This window comes from Watersipora subatra, chromosome 1, assembly GCF_963576615.1.
Source record: "Watersipora subatra chromosome 1, tzWatSuba1.1, whole genome shotgun sequence".
NCBI classification, from domain to species: domain Eukaryota; kingdom Metazoa; phylum Bryozoa; class Gymnolaemata; order Cheilostomatida; family Watersiporidae; genus Watersipora; species Watersipora subatra.
Window position 1 is genome coordinate 49971030 of NC_088708.1, and position 13930 is coordinate 49984959.

General features: G+C 36.3%; 1 protein-coding gene across 7 annotated transcripts in view; it reads left to right on the forward strand.

Annotated features, from left to right (window-relative positions):
• LOC137407875 (S-adenosylhomocysteine hydrolase-like protein 1) overlaps positions 1-12257 on the forward strand; it is a 43091-nt gene extending 30834 nt beyond the window's left edge. For 4 of the 7 annotated variants that reach the window (XM_068094274.1, XM_068094268.1, XM_068094282.1 and 1 more), the window contains 13 exons: positions 549-610; positions 2190-2277; positions 2854-3026; positions 4346-4471; positions 5589-5765; positions 6473-6519; positions 7993-8056; positions 8655-8743; positions 8893-8963; positions 9509-9603; positions 10140-10386; positions 10788-10908; positions 11706-12257. In XM_068094274.1, coding sequence (XP_067950375.1) covers positions 549-610; positions 2190-2277; positions 2854-3026; positions 4346-4471; positions 5589-5765; positions 6473-6519; positions 7993-8056; positions 8655-8743; positions 8893-8963; positions 9509-9603; positions 10140-10386; positions 10788-10908; positions 11706-11712 — 1367 coding nt within the window. In that variant the 3' untranslated portion in view covers positions 11713-12257. The remainder of the gene's footprint in view (positions 1-548; positions 611-2189; positions 2278-2853; positions 3027-4345; positions 4472-5588; positions 5766-6472; positions 6520-7992; positions 8057-8654; positions 8744-8892; positions 8964-9508; positions 9604-10139; positions 10387-10787; positions 10909-11705) is intronic. The other 3 variants (XM_068094279.1, XM_068094288.1, XM_068094262.1) reach the window with 1 other exon arrangement.
• Positions 12258-13930: the final 1673 nt, after the last annotated feature.

Sequence of the window (13930 nt, forward strand, 5' to 3'; positions counted from 1 at the left end):
GTTTCTTGAATTTTCTGTAATTTTATCCATTTGGGCAGAGTCGAACGTAAAATTGCTCATTACAAATCATTTGTGTTAATAGGGTAACCTTTTTAAAAGATTGCATCTGCAACTTGCCCGAGTTTAAATTCACCTTAATACTTTTGAAATATTAAAGATGCTACTAATCGTTCACACAAAAATACATCTCTTATCACACATTTGGTTTATAACCAAGTCGCTGAACTGTATTAGTCAATGAGACTAGATTGTACAAGGATTAGCTCGCAAGTATTTAAAATCATTACTCTTTGCTATGACAATTCGGACCATTTCCGAGATTTTAACTAAAATTGATCTACTGATTTAATCAACCTGATAAAAAAAGTCAGTGTAGGCCGTCTTTTATATGGTAGGTAAGAAACTGCTTCCTGCTTTTACCCTATGTTAGGTGTCAGATATTCCTTCCCGCAATCGTACAATTCCGAATTTTGATGTCATGCATATTGCTATTTGGCCTACAGTTGTCGCTATGAACTGTATCTTATGTGTTGCCATTCTTTTGGCAGCTTCTTATACAGATGATTCTTCAGATGACGATGATAACCACTCACCAAGGGACCACCACCAGGTAGGCACCTCGTTTTTGCGAAACTTCTTGCTTCACTCCCCTTTTTGTTATTCAAATAAATTTGAAACCGTTTATATAAATTAGTGGGTTTATGTTGTTCGATTGAAATTAAGGGACCTATTTCATTTTCATCTATTATGTTGATCGGTTTTAATAGGTAGCTAAAAAACAAGCCATCTTGTCTGCTGCAATAAACAATAATTGCCATGAAGGTTGGAAAAGAACTTTTAGCACCTTATTTTTGATAGGATATTTGAATACTTTCAAAATTCCTACAAATTAGCATGGTCAAGTGGCTCAGCAGCACCCAATCAGCTTTTTGGTATATTCTAGTAGAAAGTATGTCAGGACAAACTGCATAAAAACCTTATTAGCGTTGTTACATCGACATTTGATAGCGATCTACATAGCTTTTCTAAAAGGCTAGTTTTCCTAAAAGGCTAAATAGTTTTTCTAAAAGCTTGCTTGCTCTGCACAAGTACAAGCGAACTACGGTGGGCCGCTCTATAAGAAAAATGGGAAGTGGCATGATTAGTTGCTCCTAAGGTATTGTAGCTTTTTGATAGTCCCGCGCCAGTTTCCATTCTTAATCGCAATAAAATGATTTTTGGTGGCCTAAAAAATCTTACAACTAATGACAGTATTATTGAGATAGAAAACAAGCTAGGGCTGTTGATCAGCAACTTCTAACACGGATAATAAGGGTAGATTAGTGTCATTTATTCGGCTTAGCTAGGATCTGCTAGTCAGTGTGCCCGGCTGCTCTATTATAAAAACAGAAAATGATTGACTGAGTGACGTTGTCACCGGTATTGATGGAAATATACATATGAGCATCCTACGCTAGTTGCTCAAACACTTATCTAATCCCATGCGGATATCGACTCTTATATGCGCTAGTGCACTCTGTTGATAACTTCTTATGCTTCTCAGGTTCAATTACTAAGCTCTGCCAGCCAATATCTGGTAAGCGATAGTTTTTTCACGTTTACAGAAGCAGAAATTCTTTTACTGGAATGCTAAGCTCAATGAATCTAATAATGATCATTTGAAAAGTTTTCTTTAAAAAAATTGATACTGTTGATAGGACTAAAGTGTGTTTGTATTTTAATTTCAGTTGTCCAAGTAGTGACTGGGTAAAAGTCTTTCACGCCTCACTGTTGATTGTGGGGCAGGCAATTTTATCTTCGCAGTAGTCAAGACGTAAAATAAGCGCAATGAATAACTTTTTTGTAAGCCTTGTTTTTTTGGTGACATTAACTGATGATCATCCTTTACCATTATAATGTCCATGACACTTCTGATTGTGACTATCTGCTATGAAGGCTGAACTGTCATAAAAGTGACAAGGAAAACACTTTCTTTTAGTGTAGTGTACCTTCGCCATAACAATTCAAATCACAAACAGATTCTTCATGAAAAAGGAAAATGATGCTTAGTTAAAATAATAATAAAAAATAAATAGTTGAAGGTAATTTTTATTTGGTCGTTCATTTTGTTTTGAAGACATTTTGTAAAGCACTCTTTGAGTAATCTCCTCAACAATGCGTCGAGTAACAAAAAATGTTGCACATTTTAGATTACCAGTTCTGGCTTTAGCGACTTTTGTGTTCGCAACATTAAGCAGGCCGCCTTTGGACGGCGAGAGATTGAGATAGCTGAGCAAGGTAGGTATGCCTGATTCCTCTTCAATCTGCCGGGAGCTGTTTTGGACATATTACTAGTCAGTCTATTGCCATGTATAATTGCTAGTAAATGTTTGCCAACTCTCTATAACGTCTGTAATTGATTATTGTCCTGTTGTATTATGTGCTCACTATCTACAATCAGCAATCGTAGAATATAGATTCATTCATGTTTTATTGGCCAATTTTCCTCCTCCGTTGCCTTCTGCTTATCAGCAACCAGCCCATAAACTTTGTGGGCTGCGTAATCATTCTAGCTTTTCTGTGGTACCATCATTTTGTGTATTACATCTTGTCACCCACTCATCAAAATCTTTACTGGCTGACGGCTAACTCAACTATTTTATGACCAACATCTGTTTACAAGCTTGCTAGTGTTTATTTATGGCAAATTAAACTGATCATACCTTAGCTCCATACTGTAATATCAGTTTGATCAGGTCATATGATTGCGTATTGAAGCTGCAAATGTAATTCTAAATACATCTCCAGTCAAGATGTGCATTAATTTATTATGCATACTCATAAACGTGTTATTTAAATATTAGCATATTTTAGAGATGTCAGGTTTGATGACATTGAGACAACGAGCTGAAGATGACAAACCACTGAAAGGTGCCAAAATAGTTGCTTGTACTCACATTACTGCTCAAACGGCTGTGCTAATGGAGACGCTCATCTCCCTCGGTGCAAACATTCGCTGGGCAGCATGCAATATCTACTCAACACAGGTAATTATTCTAGCTTACTCAGCAGGTGCTGTAATGGCTTAAAGGTTTGCATCATCCTCCTTGTTAAGTTGCAACTTATTCATTTGTCTATTATGTAATCTCTTTTTATCTTTAATCAATACGCAGCTAAAGATTGATTGTCACAGAGTGCTAAGTAAAAAAGTGATGGCGACACAAGGTTTTCTTTGAATAAAGACATTTGAATATAATTCGGTGTTCCTGGCTGTTTAACTGGAAAACGTAGTTCATGTGGAATACATAGTTTGAACTTAATTTTGTATGAAGTTGACATCTGAATATTTGTTTATGATCATTTCTTGATCAAAAAGAACTAGGATATGTACTTTTTGGTGACAGGCTTTAGTTTGGTAGACTCACTATTTGACACTTGCATTCCCATCCGAGACCACATCGACTTAAATATCTATGTTCTTCAGGAGTGCTAGCGACCTAATTTTTTGAGAGATTTGGACATTTACCTTGGAAATGCTGATTGATATCAAATGTTAGTAACTCTGGTTAAAATATTTTAAGAAGACGCTATTGAAAAAGTATCGGGTGAATTCTCACACTGATATATCAAGGTTGTCTGAGACAAAGTAGTTGTGTACGTGATTGGGAATTCTCATAGCATGTGTTGAACTTGCTATTGATTGTTATTAATAATTGTAAAGTTGATTCCGGTGGGTATTTTGTTGTCAATTCTTATGTAAAATATATCATCAGCAAACGCAAAGCCACTCATTGTTGTTTGCTTTGAGGGCATACAGTCTACTCCATACGACAGGCTAGGGCTGGTCTGACCTGTTGTACAATTAGGACCATTTGCCCAAAATCGAAATTGCTAGCAGCATCTTATGTGTGCAGTGGTTGAAGCTCTCCACAGACTTTACTGGTCGGTTGGCCGACTTTCCTGATGTAATAAACTTGAAGACATTCTTTAATAGCAGTCATCCTAAAAATGCACGTTTTTCATGTCCATCAATTATAATGCTACTTGGAAGTAATAGTCTGATCACCGAAGTCAATCCAAGCATGCTTTTGTTGTGGTTAACATCAACTGGTAAATGCTGGTGGTAATTTTTTCTGGAATAAAAAGTGGTGGCATGCCTTTCACACCAGTTCACATGATCAAACTGACTCCAAAAAGCAGTAATTACTAATTAAACCACTTATTGCTATGCTTTAGGAAATAACCTTTGACCTAATTACCAAACTGTCAGGCTTCAGTTTTGTTGACATTCAAAACAAGTTAGCTTTTAAAATGTATGTCAAATAAGTAAAAAATTGCTAAATGATCACAAGGGCTATCGCTGTAGAATGAGGTCGCTGCTGCCGTGGCGGAAGCTGGAACTTCAGTATTTGCTTGGAAAGGAGAGACGGAAGATGAATTCTGGTGGTGCATTGAAAAAGCAGTCTTTTCTGACGGTTGGGTGCCGACACTGGTAAGCATGGGTGCTCAATTTACTTAAGCTGCCTCATGCTGTCGTAACATGATGAAAAATTAGAAGATCAGAGAGGTTGCTGACTCAAGGGTGCTAGATGTTCATCATGGATCATTGATTATACATGAAAAAAATAAGAGTGCCTGCAAATAAATGATCACCGGTGAGCTCATTTGATAGATTATTTTGCACTGTACATGTCATCAGTTACTGTAGTGGTTGCAGTTGCAACAGACTGGACAGTTCAGTTTCTCATCCATAAAAACCATTTATGATTTGTACACATTGAATGAGTGTTAGTTATTACCGTGAACCAGTCATAAAAGGTGAAGCACCTCCACTGCTAAACTAGCCCATTTGTTTTCCACTGATAAAGTTCTACTAAAAACTCCTACACTAAAGGCTGGTTTACACTATATCACCGTATGTCGGAGTTGTCCTTTTGGTGTTTGTCGTCAACTATGTGCACCAGGGACTGATAGCATGAACGGAGCAACCCCAATACGTCGGAAAAATTTGCAGCTGTCAAACTTTCCCAAATGTAAACCATTTTGGCGATAGTAATTTACGTAATAGTAGCATATGATAGTTGCTGCGAGACTAGTATTGGAATGAGCACGCGAAATCAAAGAGGTTCCTTGGCGAAAAATTAAAATGAAAAATGAGAACACTACGTCACAGAGTATTTGCTGGCGCAAACGCTAATGGGTTTCGCAGATGGGTTTATGATAGTGTGAATATGGTTATCATCAACGATCACTGAAGTATTGTGGCATCAACGCCGGAATACGGCGATATAGTGTGAACCATCCTTAAGGATAGCCATTGAACAGATTCGTCTGTCTTGTAGGCCAGTTTTTTTCAAAGAAATTGCCTATGCTGTGTGATCAGATACTGCTGTAGACTAATTTGCAGGCTCCTTGTCTCTTATCACGGTGTTATGAGTACACTGTTAATAAGGTCTCAGAGAGTTATGGTGTTGATTGCGCACCTCTCACCACTATCTTAGTATGTCGTAATAGTTTGTGCAGCTGCGTGTTTAGTCAATAGAATTAACATAAACAAAATTAACAGGCGACTAAACCTCAGCAATACATTTGATATTGCATTCATACAGATTCTTGATGATGGAGGTGATGCAACCCACCATGTCCTCAAGAAACACCCGACGCTGTTTGCCGTAATTAAAGGAATTGTAGAGGAAAGCGTGACAGGTGTACACAGACTCTACCAGCTCTCTAAAATGGGCAAACTCTTAGTGCCAGCCATGAATATTAACGACTCCGTCACCAAGGTTTGAATGATGAACATTTGTCATATAAGATTTCTGCATGATTAACGCTCTAAAACATTCATGGGGCTTTCACCCCTGAATATTTCTGTTTATTAGTAATGCTAAATTTATAGTTAATTGTCCTAGTTATTGGCGTTATCTGACGTGAAAGACTCGCGATGAACTATAATTGTATCATTACTGCAAGTCCATATTTTATGTAACATAAGTTGTGTTATTAAACCTGGTTTCCTATTGAAAGGTCGATACTTCATCTTGAGTTTGCCTTCACATAATTGTTTATTGACCGAGTTCATTGCAATGGTTTACTCTATTAGTTCTACAGCGGGTGAATGAATATCAATGAGCCAAAGTTTTCTTGGCAGCCTGCTGACACATGTCACTAGTTGACAACCAATATTTTCTCTACATACATTTTGAAAGTTGGAGCCGCTTTAAGGCATGCAAATCAGTTGTATTTTTCGCCAGCGGGTACAGCGAATAGAATAGACTCCGTTTACTTATGCTAATAGTCCATTCTAACTTTGTTATTGACTGTAATTTTTATTTTTTGCGCACATAGGGTATTCTAATATGCCTGGTAATTGGCATGTGTCATGTCTATTTCGTGTTCTTTTATTACAAATCCCTATATAGAGAGAATTTTTCAAATTGATTTGATGCAACACACACTTGTAATTGTAGCTTTTTATATTCATATTTTGTAGACAAAGTTTGATAATCTCTACTTATGTAAAGAATCCGTAGTGGATGCGTAAGTATTGTTCTCTGAATGTTATTTGTACAGCTGGCTGAGCTTTCTGATCATGTGTGTTGGTGTGTCCATGTGTCATGTGTGTCGGTGTGTCGGTGTGTCCATGTGTCATGTGTGTCGGTGTGTCCATGTGTCATGTGTGTTTCAATGGTTAAAGCTGATTGCGTGCCATATTAATATTTACTGTGTACTAGTCATCTGCTGCATATTATGCTAATTTTTTTATATTCGCAGTCTTCACTTTGTATTGCATTCCTTTCTAATCAGTTCTATTCTACCTACCTTGAGATGTCAATAGAAGTCTAATCAGTTCTATGCTACCTACCTTGAGATGTCAATAGAAGCAGCTGCTTTACGCTATGGTTCTTAACCTACTCTTTACAGCGTTCCTCCTAAGCCTTTGATATGAGTTTATGAATAATTAATTTCATATATGTGTAAATTTTTAGGATTTTCTATTAATCTGTTTTAATATAAACTTCTCTCATAAGTGTTACTAATGGCATGCATGCATGATGAAGGCTCTACTGGCTTCACAGTTTACCGTATAATCAATTAGTGCTACTTGCTTATAGTCTGCATATTCATAATGATTGTAATGGCTGAGATTAATATTAGATACTAGCAAGGTTATTGACTTACAATTATTTAGATCACATGTTGGTCTCTCTGGCTCAATCCGCAAGCTACTAACCTCCCTTGAACAGTCTTATTGTAATCGGATTTATCCACTTGCCATGTTAACGTGACACAGTACATGCATCTGCGCACATATACAGACGCTCCTCAAGTTATGAATGAGATACTTTCGGACGGTCATTTGTTAAGCGATTTGTTCCTAAGTTGTCTCGGACTATAAATTGTGTAGTGCGCATGGGCGAAAAGTTTATCAAGATTTTCGCAAAAAGTTTTTCAAATAGCAATGCGTAAAAATTTTGCCCTGGCTTGCTAAAATATTAGTTTGACGCTAAAATCAACTAGTTCAAGCACTGCAGAATAAGGGTTAAGGTCAGCATACACTTTGAAAGGTATTGAACGACCAGAAAATAAAATCGTATTACATGTATTTGATAGCATCATCACTGTGATCTAAACATGGTTTACAATAGATCGACGCTAATAACCTCTCTCTGTGCCTTTTAGTGTGCAATAACTCCTTTTTTTATTGCGCATTAAAAGCCAATTTGGTGCAAACTATAGTAAACATATAAGAGAGTGCAATGAGCTTTAATGCAAAACTATTAAATATAGTTATAAAGGGTTAAAAGGTGAAAGGGTTGTGTCTATACGCACAACACCATTCATGTCTAACATTGTTCGTAACACAAATGTTTGTAAGTAGGGTAGCGTCGGTATAGCATTTACATGTAGCCTCCATTACTTATCATAGCAACGGGTTTCTATAGGACCAAACATGTTATTCATTTCTTTAAATTTGTTATGATAACTTACATACAAAGTGTTTTATTTTAGTCTAAAACGGACTACCGATGTGATGTTTGGAGGTAAACAGGTTCTCGTTTGTGGTTACGGTGAGGTGAGTCAAAGCCTAACTAGCAAGATATTGCAAAACTGGGTACTCGTTTCTTGGTGACATGTTTTTTGAAATATTTAAAATTTTAATACTATAAAATAAAACAATTTTATATAGATTTTAATACTCCTTGCAGAGTTGATGTTACTTTTCCCAATAAGGAGAGGACAACTTGCATAAGACTAATAAATAATTAAATGATTTTAATAAATACCATTGATCTTTTTCGTATAAATTGGCAGCAGTTTGTGATCTGACATCGTTGTAAAAATTGCTTGTAATTGTATTTAAAATATTTTAATAGCAGGTTGAACTCACAAAAATTAAAATTTATATCTTAAAAGCCCTTGGTTTATTTCTCATGCCACAAAGTTATGTGAATTGATGGTAATAACTAGATAATGCTGATCTTGTCTAATGTGAATGCTGAACCTATCAGATCTGATTGATTAGAGCTATAAATAATTTTAATTATTCAATTTTTGCTAATTCTATCAACGCTCTTTATATATCTTTTCTGAATGATCTAGCCAATAAATGTACCCTTTTTGCTTGCTATCAGGTTAATAAATCCCTGATCTTTATCCGCATATATTTGCAGGTGGGTAAAGGATGCTGCTCAGCCTTGAAAGGCCTTGGCTGCATTGTCAGCATAACAGAAGTGGATCCTATTTGTGCTCTTCAGGCTTGGTAGGTGCCTTTTTAACACCCCCTATGCCTCATTGTCTGCTCTGGCATTTACTCCTCTGTCACCTACATGTAGATATTATCAACAGTATGAAAGCGTGCCTGGCCGTCTTAGCATGGCCTTTAACTGGCATTACCATTTGTACTTTCAGCATGGATGGGTTCAAGGTGGTCAGAATGAGCGAGACAGTCAGAACTGCAGATATAATTGTAACTTGTACAGGTGAGTATACTCGTGCCTGGAAATCCTACATACAGCTGAGTTTAGGTTGCTAAAATGTGTAGCTAAAGGACTGCTAGCTTTCCCAGTCACTCTAAAACAGTGATTTTATTCTTGCTAAAATTCAACTTTCGATATTACAAAATTATCAATCTGGAGCTCATAACACGCGTGCACTTGGTGTAGATATTCATTGTATGCTCATGACATGGGTGTTCATTTCATGTTCATGACATAGATATTCATAGATTAGTGTGAAGCATAAGCAATCTTTCAGGGAAGTTTGATCTATGCCATAGCAATGACGGCAAAGCCGTGGCTAAACATATCGATGAAGCAAATCACTTGCCTAAACAACAAGTGACTCACGGGTATATGTCGCGTGTAAATGATCATGTTGGTTTTCAGCATTTTACATCTTAACTTGAAAACTTGTTTAAAACGATGGTTGTTTAACACTAAAACACGCTTATATCGCTTGTTGTAAAATACGTTTATTAAGTATTGCTGAATTGTTCTAAATGAAATGTAGAGAGAACATGTTACAGGAAACAAGAATGTAGTGACAAGAGAGCACCTGGACAAACTAAAGACAGGATGTATAGTCTGTAACATGGGCCATTCAAATACAGAGATTGATGTGGTAGGTCACCTTGTCTACTTGTTCTCACATTCATTCAGGCACTCGCTATGTTTCCATAGGACGCATGATGTGGATTGGGAGTTGTGCGCGCGTGCAGTCGAATAATGAGTACATTTATCACACTTACCATGTGTTTCAACGGACATTAGCATGTTGTGGATTGATATGGGTACTTGGTTGAAAAAAATAAGGAATTTTATTTCAGAAGTCATAGCTGGCACACTCCTGCCTCGAGCACACTTAGCATCGAGCTTAACAAATAGAAATGACTCAAGTATGAAAACTATTTAAAATGGAATAACTTGCGTAGCATTTTCTTGTGCATCATTTGCGAGGGCTGTTTCCATCTTTTGCAAGCAAGGAAAATTCGATAAACATTTGCGAGTAACAAAATTCTCTTGACTTAAAGATGATGCAAACTTGCGGATTGACTGCGTCATGGAAAGATCGTGAATTTAATGTGAGCGGTGCTACTATGAGGCATGTCAAACCTGCTTTTGAATAGATGCCTAAGAATACTTATGGGTGATTTGCAGGGCAGCTTGAGAACACCTGAACTTACCTGGGAAAAGGTGAGATCTCAAGTAGATCACGTTATCTGGCCAGATGGAAAACGCATAATACTTATAGCAGAGGGACGATTAGTAAACCTGAGCTGCTCGAGTGTTCCGTCCTTTGTTGTCTCAATCACCGCTGCCACACAGGCCCTCGCTCTCATCGAACTCTACAATGCTCCTCCAGGGCGCTATAAACAAGATGTATACCTACTTCCTAAGAAAATGGGTTAGTTGGAATGAGAACACGCTTTGATGAAAACACGTGGTTATCTGCTGTTTTGAATATGGCTAGAATTGTTGTACAAGTGTGATTCAATTTTATTAATGCACAGAATGCCTATCCTTGCTTTCACCTTGGGATTCATCTTTCCTTGCTTTCACCTTGTGATTCGTCTTTCACTGGCGTAAGTTGAAAATGGTGAAATTAGCGAAAAGCAAAAATTATTAATGGTTTTAGTAGTAGTTAGATGTCAATAGGAAGTGGCTAGTGAAGTTACAAGTGCAGAGGTCAGTTCTCTGAAATAAATTAAAGAATGAAGTAAATATTCATGGCGCTACAGTCAGCTTATACATACATCAGAAAGCTAGGAATTGATGATGTCTTACATCCTGATCTTATGATTTCAGATGAATATGTGGCAAGTCTCCATTTGCCTGTTTTCGATGCTCACCTCACTGAGCTAAGTGATGAACAGGCAAAGTATTTAGGCCTCAGCAAAATTGGCCCTTTCAAACCCAATTACTACAGGTAAGCTCTTATTAGGCTGAAAGCATACTTGACCTGATCACGGATACCCGAAACTTTCCACTTTCACCAAATTCGTGATTACAAAATTCTAATAAATTTTGCAATTTTTTCATATAGGTATTTATTGAGAGAATGGTTTACCACCTGTTGTACTATTCTATTGTTGTACTGTTCTCTCACCTTAACCAGCTCAGTCTTATATTTATTTAGCTGTCATTTGTCATATAGTGTTGCGAACCCCTTCATAATAGCTGCTTTATTTATTCTGAATTAGGATATAATCTTCAGCCTATATGCGCCATGTCTGCATCAGCCAATGGTGCTTTAGTCTTTATATGAAAAGCTGAAACCTTTTGCATGCATAGGAACAACACGGCCATAAAAAGTGCCATAATAAAGTAGCTTAGACCCGATGATCTGCAGAGAGACTGCACATAAGAAAGCTAGTGAGCAAAAGGCATATTTCATTTTTACAAATATATTAGTGCCACAACCATAATTTTCAGCACCACTGTATAACAAAATATCAATGGATTTTTGACCGCATAAACGGTAAGTGACTACAACCTTTGGTATGCATGTGTGAACCAGTGTCTACTGTTAGTTGCAGTATAGTTTAGCCATGTTAGGGAAAATTATTTTGAAGCAGTAATTGCAGCTTTGACAGAGATATAGAGAGAGTAAAATGCATTTGCCTTAATACTTGTGTACACATATAATATCTACTTGGCTCCAGCCTTTATCAAGCATTTACAGTTCTACTCAACTACCAGATAATTCATATGTTGATTTTACAGATACTAACAGGTGCCGAGCAGTTTACAGACCGGAGATGATACAATTGTGGAAGTTTCTAAGCTTCGAGAAACTATGTAGTTTCAAGTTATACAAGGATGTTTAGGTCTCACACATTGTCTGTAGCTCGGGTACTTGATTCATATTATCTAGTCTTAATAGGCTCTCTCTTTTTCCTCTCTCTTTCTCGGCCTCCGCATCACATACACTTGACCAAGATGTCTATCAGTCGTATTGTGTTTTGTGTACTATAGAGAGAAGCACACTCGCTGTCAGTATCCCTTACTATGATACTGCGGTAGTTTCATATCAGAGGTTTTGTGTTAATGTAGCAACATGCATTGTAAGTTATATTCTTGATGACCATTGTATTCTTCGCAAAATATTGTCTGTTCAATTTACCATGCGCAACATCTTTAATACGTCAAATGATTTTACACATAACTATTTGATGCATAAAAAGACTTTTCAAGTATTTATGCATAATATGTCTTAGGTAGTCTTCAATAATTTGGAGCTTGATGAGATGATATAATAAAATTAATGGTAAGCTATTAAGGGATGGTTCTGGGAGAACCAATACTTTTTTGTACGCATATGTAGCCCATAGATACACTCCTTTCCATATATGCACCCCTAATAATTTTAATATAGCATCAAACTTTACTATATAACAATGTTATAAACATGATTTTACTGGTTAATATGATAGCAATTTGCCAAACACATGTTGAACCTCAACTGCACAAGTAAAGTAATTGCTTCTCACAACTAACTTCTCAAAACTCTTGATAAAACCTGCTTGTAAACTTCCCAGGTTTTTAACTTGTAAGAGTTTAAGTAGATTCACAACCTGTTACAACTAAGTGATATTGAAAACGCTCAAGGGCACTAAGTCAAATTAGTTAAAAGGGTGACTTATTAATTAATAGTTACTAAAATAAGGTAATGTTGTTAAGCATATAGGCAAGGCGATTCACAACATTCACGATATTGTCTTAAACCATGCTACAGCCTTTATTATAGCTCATCCATGTACTACATGTAAATTGATAAATTGAACAAATTATTTCTAGAGATGAGCTGTGAATAATGAGCGAGGTCTAAGAGGCAGCATTCAATTGAGTGTGTGATAGCCACTGAGTGACTGCGCACTAATTTTAGGCTGTATTAGTAATCCCATAAGAGGTCTAAACTGTAACATTGGTTTATTTGCTAATAAGTCTAATTTTTTATTATTGTTTAAACTGTTAAACAATAATTACTATGAGCACAACCTTAGCACAATAATATAAGTGCATTCATTACAACAATGGTCAGTAGCATTAGTGAATGTCTTCTGAATAAAACAACACTAGAGAATGTACTGATGTTAATATTTGGCAAGATTTTGTTTTAAAATTTTTACAAGTCAATTCAAATGACAACTGGAACAGCTTTACATTCCCATGCAAAGCATTACATAAACCCAATGTTGTATGCGCCGTAGCTGTATGGAAACTTATTGAAACTTTGCTAAATGACCCACAAACTATAGAGTTTGACGCAAATCGACTTACATCTTAACTTTAGAAATGTCTGCATAACACTCACATGTGAAAAAGCAAAATATTAAACCAATGAATGAACAAACTTTTGACATTCTCTCCTAACCAGTCCATTATTACATAAAGGAAATGATAAATCGATAGTATCATCATATAATGAACTAATCAACTAAAGAGGTTGGCAGTTGGTTTTTTAATGAAACGGTAAAAAATTCATTTGAAGCTACAGTTCTGCCTAGCGATAGTAAATAAGCTGAGATTAACATTAGTATCATAACAATAAACTGCAACTTATACATACTGGTAAATAATTTATAGAGCAAATTAGCTATAATGAAAACGCACTGTTCTGTTAGCCAGTTAAAGTCATAAATTCATCTGCTGTACACAAACTCATTTGTTGGACGACCTAGCACAGTATGTTCTAAAAAAGAGCAAAACTAACAATTTACTGAAACACAATTTACTAGGCAACGATTTACATATAATTATATATAGAGTTGTCTTCTCAAAATTTTAGCTCCAATACTGCTTATCTTTTTTGCCATAGAATGAACTGTAAAAACTCATAAACACAATTTGTCGTAGCCTCTGGTTAGCCAACTCGCAATGGTTCACATTTGTTATAGGTTAGTTTATCACCACCTCTTATCACTAAACCATATGGCAGGCTACATAAA